The sequence below is a fragment of the Cynocephalus volans genome, chromosome 11 (assembly GCF_027409185.1).
Source record: "Cynocephalus volans isolate mCynVol1 chromosome 11, mCynVol1.pri, whole genome shotgun sequence".
Lineage (NCBI taxonomy): Eukaryota > Metazoa > Chordata > Mammalia > Dermoptera > Cynocephalidae > Cynocephalus > Cynocephalus volans.
The window spans coordinates 125271057-125287180 of NC_084470.1; the positions used below are offsets into that span (position 1 = coordinate 125271057).

The 16124-nt window shown below is 46.9% G+C and overlaps 1 protein-coding gene across 1 annotated transcript in view; it reads right to left on the bottom strand.

The window, feature by feature from the left end:
- The window catches only part of LOC134391140 (maestro heat-like repeat-containing protein family member 7), a 35036-nt gene extending 21172 nt beyond the window's left edge, over positions 1-13864 (bottom strand). The window contains exons 1-10 of the mRNA XM_063115073.1: positions 13492-13864; positions 12911-13033; positions 12709-12788; positions 12196-12325; positions 11305-11391; positions 7562-7669; positions 6921-7056; positions 6023-6114; positions 4378-4527; positions 1541-1695 (exon numbers count right to left, since the gene is read on the bottom strand). Coding sequence (XP_062971143.1) covers positions 1541-1695; positions 4378-4527; positions 6023-6114; positions 6921-7056; positions 7562-7669; positions 11305-11391; positions 12196-12325; positions 12709-12788; positions 12911-13033; positions 13492-13623 — 1193 coding nt within the window. The 5' untranslated portion in view covers positions 13624-13864. The remainder of the gene's footprint in view (positions 1-1540; positions 1696-4377; positions 4528-6022; positions 6115-6920; positions 7057-7561; positions 7670-11304; positions 11392-12195; positions 12326-12708; positions 12789-12910; positions 13034-13491) is intronic.
- Between the last annotated feature and the right edge of the window lie 2260 nt (positions 13865-16124).

Here is a 16124-nt window from a genome sequence, read left to right on the forward strand (position 1 = left end):
AATATGATGACTCATTTGATTACCCTATAGAAATATGTTGTCAATTCTTTGTATCTGATAAAACTTATTCCTTATTAAAAAAAAATTTAAAAAGCAGGACTAGAATTTCAGAAGACATCTAGACTATCTGCAAAGATTAGAATAACTTTCCGGTAATCTACCTGCATTCACATACTTTTCTAAAAACTAAGTATATAAAACTTTTTACTTATAAAGGTAATTAATACTTGCTCATTTTAGAAAATGCAGAAAGCACAGAGGAAGAAAAAAAATCCTATGTTAAAACATTCAGTGGTAATAGCATGATATTTCTTTTCAGTCTGATTTCTATACATAGATTTTTAAAAATAGTGTTAGTTATACAGGAATACCGCTTTGTATCTGCTTTTTACTCTAGCTGTTAAAATATAAACACTTTAGCCATCTTTTAATAAATTCTTCAAATATTTTTTAAAGATACCAAGTGTGGGCAAGGATAGGAGCAACTGGAATTGTCATATGTTGCTGGTGGAAATACAAAATGCTACAGCCACTGTGAAAAACAGTTTGACAGTTCCTTTTAAATTTAAACATGCACCTCCCATGTTGCCCAGCAATCCAAATCCTAGGAATTTATTCAAGAAAAATGAAAGTTTATGTTTACACAAAAACCTACACACAAAGGTTTATAGCAGCATTATTCATAAATTCCAATAACTGGAAACAACCCAAATGGTGAATATATAAACTATGGTACATCTGTACAATGGGACACCACTTAGCAATGAAAGAATTGAACTCTCAATACACACAACCACATAGATAAATCCCAAACACATTACGCTAAGTAAACGAAGCCAGACCCCAAATCCTACATATTGTATGATTCCATTCATACGAAATTCTGGAAAAGGCAAAACTATAGGGATAGGGAACAGAGCAGTGGTTGACAGGGGTTGGGGCTAGGGGAAGAGGCTGACTCCAGAGGGCAGCACAAGAGATTGTAGGAGGTAGTGGAATTGCTTTGTGTCTTAACAGGGGTGGTGATGATTATGATCATGCCTTTGAGAAAACTTGTAGATCTATACAGCAAAAGCGTGAATTTTACTACAGGTAAATTATTTTTTTTAAAGTTTAAAATCATGAAATTATAGTGTAAGTACATCCATACAAAATAATATCAGGCAGCCATTAAATTTAGGCTTTCCAAAGGGTTTTAACCTGGGGAAATGCTGTGATAAAACACTAAACAAAAAAAATGCAAATTGGTATGTACAATAGGAGCTTGACTATACATTTTTTAAAACCATTTTTAAAAGGTGGACAAATTATAAATTATGCCCAAGTGATAGCACTGGTTGCCTTACAGTGAAATGTTTTGTCTTTCGGTTTTTTGCTTCTTCTAAATTTTACATGCTTTCCAAATTTTTAAACCATACTACTCTTACAATCGCTACACCCCAAATAAGTAAGGAACTATTAAAAATTGAATACATTTTAAGAACAAGCAAATAAAAGAGTATTGTGGGCTTTTAAGTTTGGAATTGATAAGGTCACCTACTTTCGTGACTGATCCTCCATCTCACACAGTGTCAGGATAACTTCGTCCGTGTAGGTCTGAGCCAGCACGTAAAGGACCGTCCTTACAGTCTTTTGGGCTGTAGCTTCGCTGATGTTGTTCATATGGTTGTAAATGTACCGGATGATTTCCGGCACCTGAAACGAGGGGAAAGGAGGTTCACCAGGAGTCACGTAACCAGGTACCCGTGTAGCGCATGGGGCTAGACACAGTGCATACAGAGAGTGTCCACACCAGAGAAGTCACTGTCCTGGTGCACTCTGCCCTGGTCGGGCCACACCCACGGGACTGTGCACTGCCTTGGCTCCCGTATTTTAAAGGGGGCAAAATAGAAAGCAGCCAGGGGAGGGTGACCAGAACCACGTCTAGAAACCATGTCATGAAGAATGAAGGAAGAGTCTGAGGATGAGTAAGTTGGAGAAAGAAAGACAGGGAGCCTAGAATTGCTGCCTCCAAATACTTAAAGACTGTTATGGAGGGAGGGAAGGGCTAGTCCTCGCTGTTTACTGGCCATGGGGACCAGAGTTAGCCTGGTGGGGAAAAGCATGGACCCAGGGGTCGCACTGCTTGGATTTCAACGTCACCTCCCTACTTACCAGCTGAGTGATTGGGGGCAACTTTTTCATCTTCTCTGTGCTTTATTTCCTCACATAAGACATAAGGAGAACAATTTTACCCCCTCAACAGGTGAGTGAATGCAGCTAAATTGGTTGGAACAGTGCCTATCACATAGTGAGCGCTCAGAAACATCCGTTATTAAAGCTCGTAGCCTCTTATAGTCTTTTCCCTTTTCTGAAAAGAAAATAATCGCCTCCTCACAGAGCTATTACAAGAATCAAATAAAATAGCAGGTAAATGAAGCTAGCACCGTGCACAGCACTGTAAAACCTGAAGATTAATTCGATTCTGCGTAACGCCAGAAGGCAGACTGGGGCCAGATACTGGAAACTATGCAGATGCAGGTTTCAGTTCACTGTAAAATAGAACTTTCTGATAATAAAAGTGGTTCACCCTTGTGCACTGTGGGAATATAAATTAGTACAGCTGTTATGGAAAACGGTATGGAGGTTCCTCAAAAAATTAAAACCAGAACTAGTAATTCCATACGACCATATGACCTAGTAATTCCACTTCCAGGTATATATCCAAAGGAAATGAAATCAGTATGTTGAAGAGAGATCTGCACTCTCGTGTTTACAGCAGCACCATTCACAGTAGCCAAGATATGGAGTCAAATAAGTGTCCATCAGCAGATGAATGGATAAAGAAAATGTGGTATACATACACAATGGAATCCTATTCGGCCTTAAAAAATAAGGAAATCCTGTCTTTTGTGACTACATGACTGAACCTGGAGGACATTATGCTAAGTGAAGGGAGCCAGGCACAGAGAGACAGATACTGCACAATCTCATCCATACGTGGCATGTGAAAAAGCTGAACTCATAGAAGCGGGGCGTAGAATGGTGGCTGCCAGGGGCTGGCGGTAGGGAGGACTGAGCAGACGTTAGTTAAGGGACACAAAATTTCAGTTAGGCAGAAAAATAAGTTCAAGAGATCTATTGTACAACACGGTGACTATAGTTAATATCGAGGTACTGTACACTTAAAAATTGCTAAGAGAGTAGATTTTAAATATTCTCACCACAAAAAAAGTGATAACTGTGAGTTAATGAATATGTTATTTAGCTTGATCTAGCTGTTCCACAGTATACATCTATTAAAACATCATGCTGCACACCACAAATACATATAATTTTTGTCAACTTAAAAAATGAATGAATTAATTTCTTTTAAACAAAGGTGGTTCACAATAAAAGCGAGCTGTGGTTTAAGGTATTGAGCTCCCAATATTGCTCTTAGCAGAGTCTGGCTGCCCAAGGGTCGGGGTGCTCTGGAAGGGATCATAAGCTTTAAGTGGGAGGTTGGACTGGTGGACCTCCTGGCTCCCCTTCAACTCTAAGAGCTTATCAGTGGTCTGCTGCAAGGCGTTCAATCAGATGGCTCTCCAGGCCAGAGAGGTGGAAGGGGTAAGACCCAGCAAGTATTCATAGGACCTATCATGGAGGTGTCATGAGGAAGACAGAGAAATGGGTTAGGACATTAAAATGAGAGTGAATCCGTTAGTCTATAAGATCTTATAAAATGGTATAATAAAAAGGACAGATAAAGGGGCCGGCCCCCTGGCTCACTCGGGAAAGTGCAGCGCTGGGAGCGCCGAGGCCGTGGGTTCGGATCCTATATAGGGATGGCCTGTGCACTCACTGGCTGAGTGTGGTGCGGACGACACCATGCCGAGGGTTGTGATCCCCTTACCGGTCAAAAAAAAAACAAAAAACAAAAAAGGACGGATAAAGATAAACTGTACTGTCTTAATTTCACTGAGAACCAGTCCCACCTCTGACAAAGGAATCTCTGTATTCCATCTCTTACTCATGTCAGTGTCTCCTGACGTTATGTATACATACCCTTGTCCTCGACCATGCGTTCTCCCACCTGAAAGGAGAAGGGCACCTACGAGCCTAACATGTCTAGTCCATGCTGTCTGGAATCAGGAGGGCTGACTGAGGTCGCCTGCTATAGCTTTGATTCAATTTGTCTTCCCTCCTGGCAGAGGTGGAGGCCACATGGTCACCCCTTCCCATGGCAGGGACTCTCGCACAACTGCAAACAGCTCCTTATTTTTCTCCTCTGGGTTAAAGGATTACAATTCCTTAAACTCAAGCCGGTAGGAAATAAAACTCATTAAGACCCAGACAGAACACAAAGGAAAAATCCTTAAGTTGACCTTGAACCATTAAGTCCCCCAGAGCTGCTACCTTCCCAATTTCTGGAACAGTGAACTTCAAGATGATCTTTAACATCTGGGAAGCTGCAGCGACATCATGCCTGCTGGGACTGACCAAGGCCTCCATAGCCACCATGATCATATCCGCTCTCTCCTCGGGGGTCAGGTATTTCATGAAGAACTGAAGACAGAAGAACAACAGTTGTCTCTGCAGTGCCCGTATTGCACTCTGGGACTGCCCCAAAGCCTGTGGCCTTCGAAGAGACCAGTCAACCAGGGTCCAGTGGAGGCAGTCCCTGGCCAGCATGGGGCTATTCTCTGGTGTGAGGCTAAGCTCCAGAGTGCCACCAGCACTGAAATGACCAGGAAGGAACAATGGTCCAAGACGACATGATACAGAGGACAATGCAAAAGGCATTTCTACTTTGAATTTGGAAGGCAATTAGGTGAGTCCGTTGCAAATTGGTGCTGATGTTTAGTGAGTTCACAGCATTCCAAAGCAAGGAGGACTGCTTTTACATAAAGCAGACGTGCCTATGTCTCTGGATCTACCTCAATGGGAAGCTCATTGGGTCCCAACTCTGCCCGGTTCTATTGCTGGCAGCTGGAGACGACTGTAAACAAGATACCCCATGTCTTTGTCCTCAAGGAACTGACCATCAGGTCAGGGTAAGTAAACAGGCAGTTACAGTGCAGTGTGAGAAATGCAGGTAAGAACATGGTGGAGGCATGGAAGCTAGACTTGACAGATTAGAGAAGGCTTTCTGGAGTCCACACACCAGGAAAAGGGGGGCAAAGTGTTCCAGATAGAGGGAACAGAATGTGCAAAGGCCTGGAGTGGAGAGGAGTTCTGTCTGACTACTGTGCCTTCAAAGGAGAGCGGGGCCAGGTGGGAAGGGGGGGATTGAGATAGGAAGAGGCAGGACAGGTACAGCAGGAGCCAGATCATGAAGGGCCTCATGGGCCAAGTGAATTAGTGTGGACTTCAGAATCAGGACAATGGGGAGTAAGTGCAAAGTCTGAAGGGGAATGATGTGATGAGATTTGTATTTTAGAAATAGTTCCCTGGCTGTAGTGCAGAAAGTTCTGTGAGCAGAAGAACGGCTGGAAACAGGATGGTTAGCAAAAGGCTGCTGCAGTGTCCCAGGCAAGAGATGACAGTGGACTGAATCACAGTAGCTGCGGTGAGGCTGGACAGAGTCAACAGATTCAAGAGCTATTTAGGAGACAGAAAGGGACAGGTGTGGTATGAACTGGACATGGAGAGCAAGGGAGAGGAAATAGTGAAGGACTCCTGGACCTCTGGCCGGAGTTGGCTGAGCCTGGGGACAACATACCTAAGACGAACAATACACTTTGCTGAATGAATAAAATTAAAGCTAGGCCATAAATAAAAGTTCATGGACATAATCTGTAGGTGGAGAATAGGATTGACTATCTTCTTTTGAAAAACTCTCTCAGTGACCTCAAACCTCAATCAAGTGCAGCTAGAGGAACGGGCTGTAACCCTCCAGCCTGCTATCCACGAGACCTTGAACTTTGGAGACACGCCCCTGGGGGGGGGATCACTCCTCCACGGCCCCAACCAGGTCCTCAACAATCTCTCCTCGGTCTTCCTCCTCTCCTGCCTACGCTCCCCATCTGGGCACCCATGCATGGTGGAGAGAGAGGGTTACCAGTGTGAGATCCTGCATGCTGGCAAGCCATTCCCCGCGGAAGTGCTTCTGTAAATCCTTCAGGATGGCCTCTGTCTGGTGTTTCATACCTCCTATCCCAAAACAACAATTAAAGGACAGGGCGTAAACAGGGATAAAGGAATACACCCTTCCCTATTTCCCCTCCAAACTTTGGAGATCAACAGAGTCGAATGGAGGAAATCAAGTTTGCCCAACAGAACGGGGACAGTTCCCTAGCACCGGGCCAGTGAGTGGAGGCAGAATGTGGCTGGGGACTCAGTCCCATCCACTTGCAGCTGCTGCTCCCGCACCATGCAAGCACGTGGACTGTCCCACCCCCGGGAGCCAAGCAAATGTCCTACGGGAAGTATATCCTTATTGAATCACAAGAAGTTATAGGGGACAATTGCAAATTCTCCTGGCACCTCTGAAGGTGTGTATGACTGTCTGTATCTTTGGTTTTCCTGGGACAGAGAAGGGCTAGATCAGGGATTGCCAAATTTTTTCCCTGAGAAAGGAAGCTCATTTTCCCAGTCCTATGCCTAGCAATAGGGATGGGATAACTGGGAAATACTGAGGATCCAAGCTTTATTCCATAGGTGGCTGCAAGCCTTGCACTCCATTTTCCCCAAGAATTTCTTAGAATCTCTTTTAAAAGGGCCTGGCATCAGCGATGGGGTTGGAGCACATCCAAATAAAGTTTCCAGATCTGCTTATAACTGATCAGCTGGGCTCCCTAGCCTTGGGGCATCATAGTGTATTTACTCCAGTGTCCCCACAAGAGGGAACTGCCCTTTGGTGTGTGCCTGACACAGCGGATGCACTCTGTGAGCAGTGCTTGTTTGCGCTTGCTGTTCAGCGGGTCCCCATGCTGCAGCCGGGTGGCCACCTTGCTTACTTCTTTGAAGCACAAGGATTTTGAGAAAGTAGTGCAGTGCCTCCGCAGCCTCTGTGCTGATCTTGTTGCTGGGGTTCATGCAGAAGAGGCCTAATGTGCCCATCAGTGTTCCGCTCATCGAGAACTCTGTCATGTGCTGCCGGGAAGAGGAAACCAGTTACCTCTCCAGCATCCCAAAAGGGCCTGCTCCCCACCATGACCACCATCCCTCTCCAACCTCCCCTCTGCCTCAGTAAATCATTTGCCTGTATGCGTCCCCTTGCCTCACCAGCTCCACACTCTATCCTGGTTAAGAAAAACCTTCCAAGTCAGCACCCAGGGAAATGGGGCAGCTGGAGCCCTGCAACACGTTTGCCAGTGGGAAGCTATGGACCCCGCCCAGCTATCTAGGCCAGGGTCCTCCAACAAGGCTGAGATGTGTCTGGTCAATTGGAGCTCATTAGGCCAGTGACAAACCAAATAGACTAGTCAAACCTCTGGCTCCACAGGAATAGAAAAGGCACTAATGCCAAAAAAGGAGGGGGGCACTCTGACCACCTACCCTCCAGTTACCCCCTGCAGAGCCACAGGCTCAGTCAGGTACCCATGTGCAGAGAAGCAGGGCCCAGTGGCTCAGCCCTTCCCCCACCCCAAGCACTCACCGATAGTTCAGGGAAATTGCACGTAAACCTCAGCAACCGGGAAATCATGCCCAAAGCCCGGGTCTGTTCGTGCACTTTGTCTGACAGTGTTGACCAAGGTAAGATGATCTGGAAAGGGAGCAAAGAGACCCCGTGAACACTTCTATGGGAGCACTGCTCCCTTCCTTTCTTTTCTTCATTTCACGTCCCTGACTGCCAAAAAGACACGCGGGAGGGAGCTGTGGCAGGTACCAGAGTGCAGGGCACTGTGAACTTGGCAAAGCAAGGGTGTGTGTAAAAATCTTTGGCACTTCTCTTATTACTTTCTGAGTCTCTTCCTACAGGGATGTTTAAAGATAGCACTGCATCTTAGAGGTAGAATTATAAAGCAGAGGGCAAAGAGGGATGGGATTAGGTGGGGAGATAGGGTTCTATTGGTAGCATTTCCACACAAACCCCTACCTGCTAGGCCAGGGGCAAAAGTGAAGGGGTCTCTAAAGGATGAAATTCAGAGCCATTAATTTCTGGAGATTAATAATAACAGTGACACAAGTAAGCATTCCATATATGAAAGCTCACATTATCCTCCAAGCAATCCTATGAGATAGGTGTAACTATTACTACGCCAGGTTGAGATCCTACCAGGTATGGTCCTGCTTGGTGCAAACTTTTGGAAAAGTGTGTTGTGTGTCATCGCTGCTGGACAGTTGTCCTTCAGGGTGGTCTTTCCCCCAGAGCATTAAACCCCATTATGGACATTTATGTGCCCCCCCTCCAAAAAAGGAAAATGAACCACCATTCATACCTGACATCCAATACAAAAATTAATTCAGAACTGATCACAGACTTAAACTTAAAACCTAAAATTATCAGATTCTAGGAGAAAACAAGAGAAAAGATTTGAGACCTTAGGTAAGGCAAAGATTTCTTAGAGAAGACAACAAAAATACAACCATAAAAGAAAAAGTTAACAATTTGAACTTTATCGAAATGAATACCTCCTGCTCTTCAAAAGGCACTGTTGAGAGAATGAAAAGGCAAGCCACAGAACAGGAGACATACAAACCACTCACCTGACGAAAGACTTATATTCAGAATATGTAAAGAACTCTCAAAACTCAAGTATAAGAAAACAACCCAATCAAAAATGGGCAGAAGATTTGAACAGATTCTTCATCAGAGCAGATATTCAGAAGGCAAATAAGCCCACAAAGCATGCTCCACATCATTAGTCATAGGAAACATAGGTTAAAACTGTGAAGAGAGTCCACTCCACGCAGATAAGAATGGTTAAAATAAAACACTGACAATGCCACGTGCCGACAGGGCTGCCGAGCAACCGGAGTTCTCAGACGTTGCTGGTGGGAACGCCAAATGGTATAGCCACTTTGGAAAACACTTTGGAAGTGTCCTATAAAGTTGGACATACACATGCCATACAATGCAGCCATCCCACTCCTAGGTAGATACCCAGGTGAAATAAAAACCCATGTTCACACAAAAGCTCGTACGCAAAGATTTATAGCAGCTTTGTTTGTAATCACTGCAAATTGGAAACAACCCAAATGTTCCTCAGCTGAAAAATGGATACACAAGCTGTGACCCATCTACACCATGATAGAATCAAAAGGAACAAACCACTGATACACATAACAACATAGATGGATCTCAAATGCGTTATGCTAGATGAAATGAGACAGACTCTAGAGGCCACATACAAGTACGAGTTCTGCAAAATTCCATTTAGATGACATTTTATTGGTTTTTGTTGTTGTTGTTTTGAGGTTTTTTTCCTTTCTTTTTTTTTTTTTTTCGGCAGCTGGCCAGTGTAGGGACCTGAACCTGTTAGATGATATTTTAGAAAAAGCAAAATTGTAGGGATAGAAAACAGATCAGCCATTTCTAACAGGGATAGAAAACAGATCAGTCATGGCTGAGGTGGGAGAGGGGTTGGCTACAAAGAGTCATGGGGAGTTTTGAGGGGATGATAAAACTGCTCTATAGCTCAATTGTGGTTGTGGTTAGATGACTATAGGTGTTTGTCAAAACCCACAAAACTACATGTTAAAAAGGGTGAATTATATTGCATGTAAATTATACCTTAATTAATCAATTAATTCATTTTTATTGAAGCATAATTGATTATACATATTTGTGGGGTACAAAACTGACTATCAACAGTTGTGTACAAAGTGTGATGTTCAAATTAGGATGATTAACTTATTCATCATTACACTACATAATCATTCTTTGTGTCCATTAACCAATTTCTCATTAACCCCCTTCCCCTCCCCCTCCCCTTTCCACTTCTAGTAACCACAGTTCTGTCCTTTCCTTCTAAAAGTATACCTTAATTTAAAAATAAAAATAAAAAATAAATGAAGGCAAAAGAAAAGCAGGCCCTTAGGAAAATTATATAACCCTCAAATGTTTTGGCAAAAATGTTCCTCTTTCCAGGGCCGACCCCACGGCTCACTTGGGAGAGTGCGGCGCTGGTAGTGCCGAGGCTGCAGGCTCGGATCCTATATAGGGATGGCCGTTGCGCTCACTGGCTGAGTGTGGTGCGGACCACACTGTGCCGAGGGTTGCGATCCCCTTACCGGTCAAAAACAAAAAAAGATCCTCTTTGTGATCCTGCTGTGCAAAGTCAAACTTGGAAGTAAATGATATTGTATTATGCTATGATGTAATTGTGTAAGAAAAATTATGTCTAACATATACACACTTAACTTTTTAAGAATTACTTAAGTATCAAATATAACCTAAATTTTGTTGCATATGAAAATAAATTTTTATAATTTAATTCCATTTATCAAGATAAATCTATTTTGTTCACTATTTTCTGTGAAATGTTGGAAGCTGTTACCAGTGGTACCTTTGCAGGGCACCATTTATCTCTGGATAACAAGAACGCCCACAATGGGTTTCTGAAGTGCTCCACCCTGCCCAGGACCGGAGCTTACCGTCTTTATTCTCCACAAACTCCACATAACAGAGCATTTGTTGTTACCTTTATAGTGAGGTTGACTAAAAACACAGAAATGCTTCTCAGCAAGCCTGCCAGAAACGATACACTCTGAAAGGACTATGTCACTCATCCAAATATGGATAAATTTCCCCTCTGTATATACCCAGGCAATCTTGTTTCCTTATTTGTAGTCACATGTAATGTTTTATGCACAATCATATTACCCGAATTGATTATCATCTTGGTCATGACTGTTGGTTTCAAGTAACTCTTGGCTATTTCCCCAACTCAAACTTACCCTCTGGAAATGACAATTTGTCATGACTAAGAATACTTGGAAGGCTCTAAAAACAGTTAATGCAGTACTTTGTAATGCTCTGAGTGTCTTGTGGGCACTACATCAATAAACATAAAAGTAGCCTGGACAGGTGAGCACTGAGGTTTCTTTCTCATAGAGCAACAGCAGACACTGCAACCGGGGAAATACTCTGAAGAAGATGAAAGTCTGACATGGATGTAAATGTTATCACTGTTAAAGCCCCAACGTGCGCAAGTTCTGGATAGAAATGAATCTTCAGCCTAATGACTGCGGTTCTCAAAACACAATCCTCAGAAGGACATCTCAGGGGAGACGAAGGAATTTGTCCTCAAGTGATGCTTATGCACACTGAGGTTGGAGAAATGATGGTCTTTGGACTAGAATGACATCCAGACTGTCCTTATATTCATTTCCTTTCCTTCCAACGTACTAGAACTATATCAGGTTTTGGTTTCCCCGATTTCTCCAGCCACTTACCTCCAGGAAGTTTTGCAGGACGAACATGTTTGGGCTCATATCATCCATCACAAGAGCTTGTAACATGTCATCTAAGGCCTGGACTGTCTGATAAGTGAGGAGACATGGAGCATGCCATGGTGCTAGCTGCGATCCCAAGTGACATGCCCCCAGGCCTGTCCCCCTCCTCAGGAGGAAGGAAGGGGGCCAGACCAGCTCTGCCGCCCAAGCACCCCTTACATGCAGCAGCCTCACTCTGTCCCTGGAGCTGACCTTTCTTGGCCTCACTGAGGACTCGACCAAGTCCAGCCCAAATTACAGGCAAAACAGTGAAATGTAGGCATTGGGCAATTCTCCCCAACAAAGATGGCCCCCTCTCACCATTAGAGATTCATTTTGTCAGATTAAGGAAACTTCTATGTTTAGTACGAAAAAATCCTTGGGAAGATTTGGCAGTCTACTGGTCAGTTATTCCATAGAATCTATGGTTTTTTTTTTTTTTTTTTTTTTTTTTTATGTAGACTTTATTTGTACCTGTATTTGTCCTTTTTTTTTCGTGACCGGCACTCAACTAGTGAGTGCACCGGCCAGTCCTATATAGGATCCGAACCCGCAGCGGGAGCATCGCAGCGCTCCCAGCGCCGCACTCTACCAAGTGCGCCACGGGCTCGGCCCGAATCTATGGGTTTTATTACTAGACTGTCTCCTTCAAGACTGAGGATGTCATGGAACTGGAGCAATGCGAGCCTTAGCCTTAGAGAGAGGCCACGGACGGTGTGGGAGCACGGGCCCGTCCCTGGGTAGCTGGTGAAGATGAGGCAGCCAGAGCTACTCTGAGCAGCAGGAGGGCCGGGGCTCTGAAGGAGGGCTCAGAGGAGCGGGGCCAGGGGCTAAGACGATGGGAGGGATTACCTGGAGGTAGAGGTTGGCACTCTCTTTTCGGTCTAGAGTGTGCATGACAAGCGGAAGAGAGAATATGCTGGAGATGCCAACATTTGCCAGGTCAAGTTTCTGGGACAAGTGGAACGGTGGGTTCACCTGGCTGCAGGGAGAGGTGAGGCATGACAAGGGGCTTTGGGGTCCTTGCGAGAGGCTGGCTTATGTTTCTAGGAGCCTCTGGGGAGCCTGCTCTGCCATTCTCTGAGGTACAGGAAATAGTAGGGACCTGAGCCCCCAAACACTTTCCAAGGAAGGAAGCCCTGGCCACTGGGGGAAGCTCCCTACACTGGCTGTCCTGAAAGCATCCCAGAGTGAAATTGGAGAACACCCCATCTCCCCAGGATGCAGGCAGATGAAGTGGCAACTACAGGGCCCTGCCACCCACAGCCCCAAAATCAAGTCCCCAAACCTTGCCCTTCCTCCCAACCCAAACGTTCTCAGCATCAGAGACCCCGGGGCTATGAGGGGACACCCGCAGGAAAGAACCTCAGGGCCACGATGCACTGCATGGCTTGCTGACGCACGTTGCTGGTCACACTCTCAGTGGACTCTTTGAGGATCAGTGTCTAGAAGGGCCAGGAAGAAACAAGGATTCTCCTCAGAGACAGAGACGCCAGCCCTCGGGTCTGGGATTTGTCACCCTCATCCCCGAATGGCCAACTCCCAGAAGAGCTTGGGTCTTTCTCACCTCAATTTTCTTGGCCAGGATGGTTTTGGAATAGTAATCATTCATATTGCCATTTGCCTGGGCATGCACAGCGCCACTCAAGGTTTCCACAGCCCTCAGGAACTTCAGCTTGTCATCATCAGACTAGGACATAATACACAATCTTCTGCCATCAGCCAGTCTTAGCCCTTAGCTCTGCCTACAGGTGAGTCCCGCATCCCACCCTGCCCCTCACACCCAGCCCAGACTCAGATCGACCAGGCCAAAGGACAGGCTGCTCACCTGATTTCCTCAGCACAGTGTCCCTGTCTCGGGACTGGTGCTTACCAATGTCCTGGCCGTCTCTGCAGGGGTGGGCTAGGGGTTTTTGAGGAAGGTCTTCGTACAGAAAGAGAGCTGCAAGCCTGAGCCCCAGATGCCCTGTCCAGTGGCCTGGCCACCTAAGCTTTGCCCAGGTCAGGAGGCAACAACGGGCTGAACTTCAGGTGGCTTCCTAGCCAGGCTCGTGCTCAAAACCCAAGGAAGCTCGAGCCCCGGCTTTTTTTTTTTTTTTTTCCTACTTTCCTCCTAAGTTATTAAAAAGTTCCAGAGAATTTTCTTACCATTTCTTCTTGTTCTAGAAATTCCAGAATAAACTGATAGGCTTCTCTCTCTCTTTGGCGCAATCCTGAAAAGGGATGCAGTTGGGAGGAGTTTGGCGGATTCCGCCAGATGGGAGAGGACGGCAGAGCCATCCTCGTCCACCCTCCAAGAAGGCTCAGAAACCAGCTGGGCTTGGTCCCGGTTCTAAGAACCAGCTTCTCCAGGCTTACAGCCTAGTGTGTCCAGTTCCCGGGCCAGCTCTAGGCTTCTCAGGGAGGCAGGCCTGAAAAGGGACAGGCACACCGAGACTAGAGCTGTGAAAGGGGCAGGCAGGAGTGGGCAGACTTGTGCCCATTAAACATCTCCAGCATGGGCCGGGCAACCGCTACCACTTCCAAGCTCCTGCAGTTAACTGAGAGACAGCCCGGTCCAGGACCAAATGCTCACCCTCTAAGTTTGGCTCCCGAGAGTCATTGTGAGCCGATGACATCAAGGTTATTCTCTTTGTTTTCTGCTTGTTATGATGTGGATTCATCTGCACACCCGGGGCAGCAGCCTGCAGTTTGCAATGAGAACAGTAGCCAGGCCAGGCGTGAGATGGTCTTTCCCAAGGATGAGATTCTCCTCTCAAGGGGTGAAGCTACAGGTGGCAGGCCCCGGCCATTTATGAGAAAAGGAATTGGCTGACCAGTGCCAGTGCCAGGTCCTATGTCAACATCCCATTCTCTCCCCATGGGAGGATACAGGACCCTCTCAAGGTCCCTGATCCATCCCGACTTGCCTGGGAGCCTTCGACACAGAGATCTCTCTGCACAGAGAAATCTCAGACTCACAGGAGGGCTCCCAAGTCACGACATCCATTCCTCTGCCTCTGGGCGGAATTGTCTCTGGGAGTCTGGTTGCTAAAATCCTGAAGCCCCCTCTTCCCAGAGGCTTCTGTCCCCATTCCCCAGTTCACAATCCCACTTCTGCTCCATGGTAGGGGAACTAAGAGCCCCCACACGTCTGCCGCTACCAGACACGGCCCAGGGAAACCTGCTTGTGGGCCAGAAAGAACCTGCTGCCTGATGCGATTCTCTCTCCACCCTGCACTTGGGTCCCCAAACTGGCACATCCACTACTCGCAGCTCTTAGAAGAGCCTGGCTGTGGGGCCTCCCACTGTGTCTTTTTGTCTCCCCCTCCCTTTAGCAGGTCTTGACTGTCCTGTTGCTGGGAAGCTGCCTCCTCAGATGGGTCATCCCCTGGGAACTTGCTAATATTTGGCTTCCTGGGCCTAACTCATTGCAATTGTCTAAAATATAAAATCAAGTCCTCCATTCTCAGTGGCCCAAGCTCCAGCTCCCCACCCCTGCCCTGGTGGGTCCCTGGTGGAGGGAAGGGGCTGTGGGCACTCTCACTGAGACCTGGAAGGGGGCTAACAAGTCATAGTTAGGTCGAAGGTGTTCAGGTCTGAGGTCAGGATGCCCACAATTTCTTCAGACACCCTGGAGACATCTCCCTTCCCAGCCCACCTCCCCCCAGAATGGAACACCTCCAGGACTAAGTGAGCCAGGCCCAGAAGCCTACAGATGCCCATGCCACACCCAAGCCCCCTCCCAAAGCCATCTGCCCAGGCCCTTCAAGCTGTGGAGGGGGACAGGCGAGCCAGGACCCCTTTACCTGACTTGCTCAAATCCAGGGCACAGGCTTCTCCTGGGCACTGTGGCTCCAGGGGGCGCTGTGCTCCCAGGTCCTAGAGTGACCCCTACAGGGCAGGAATGGAAATGATCCAAGCTCAAGCTCCCTGCCCCCACCCTGGTGGATCCCTGCTAGAGGGAAGGGGCCTTGTGGACAGCCCGTCCTCCTCACCCCAAGGAAGGTCCCCAGATTTCCAGCTATGGGAAACGGGCTGTTTCTCATGAGCCTCCGCTCTTGATAGTCAAGAGGTCCAGGGATGGAGCTGGAGGAGCTGGAGACTTAACCACACCCATCTCTAACCACTGCCTAGCCTGGCCCAGGCCAAGCCAGACCTGAGGCTGCCCTGTCCTTCTCGGAGAAGTGACTCCCAGAGCCCAGCTCCTCAGTCCTGGGAGACCTTAAGGAGCTTTGATGGGGTTGCACTTGCTCCCACCCTGCTGGGGAAGCAGAGAATCTGAGAGCCTCCCTCCGCCTCCCTACCCATCCCACTGGCTCCCCAGGGACCTGGCCAGACCAGCTGGGGACGTGGCAACTCGGTCACTTTGAGCAGGCATCCTGAGGGGCTGGGCACAGACACAAAAAATCCCTTCATCCTCAGCTTGGCCAATCACAAAGAACAGACTTTATTGAAGTATTTGGAGCTAAAACCCACACAGTTTAGCCCTGCCGCCAAGGACACAGCCACTTCGCAATAGCACCAGGCATTATATAGGACCAATAAGTTAAGATAAAGGATGCTCGGGTGTGGGGGAGGAGGCTGGTGCTCAGAAGTCTTCTGGCTCAGCCCAAGGAGCTCTCTCCAGGAAGGACACTGGGTGGGAGTGGGGACAGCTGTACACTGGGGAAGGGGCTTGAGACAAACCAAAAGAGAAGAGCATCCGAAGTAAGGCATTCAAACATGATGGTGGACAGAGTCAAGCCAAAAGGTGAGGACTGCTGCAGGATGTGGTGACAGCACGGGGAGAAACACCAGCT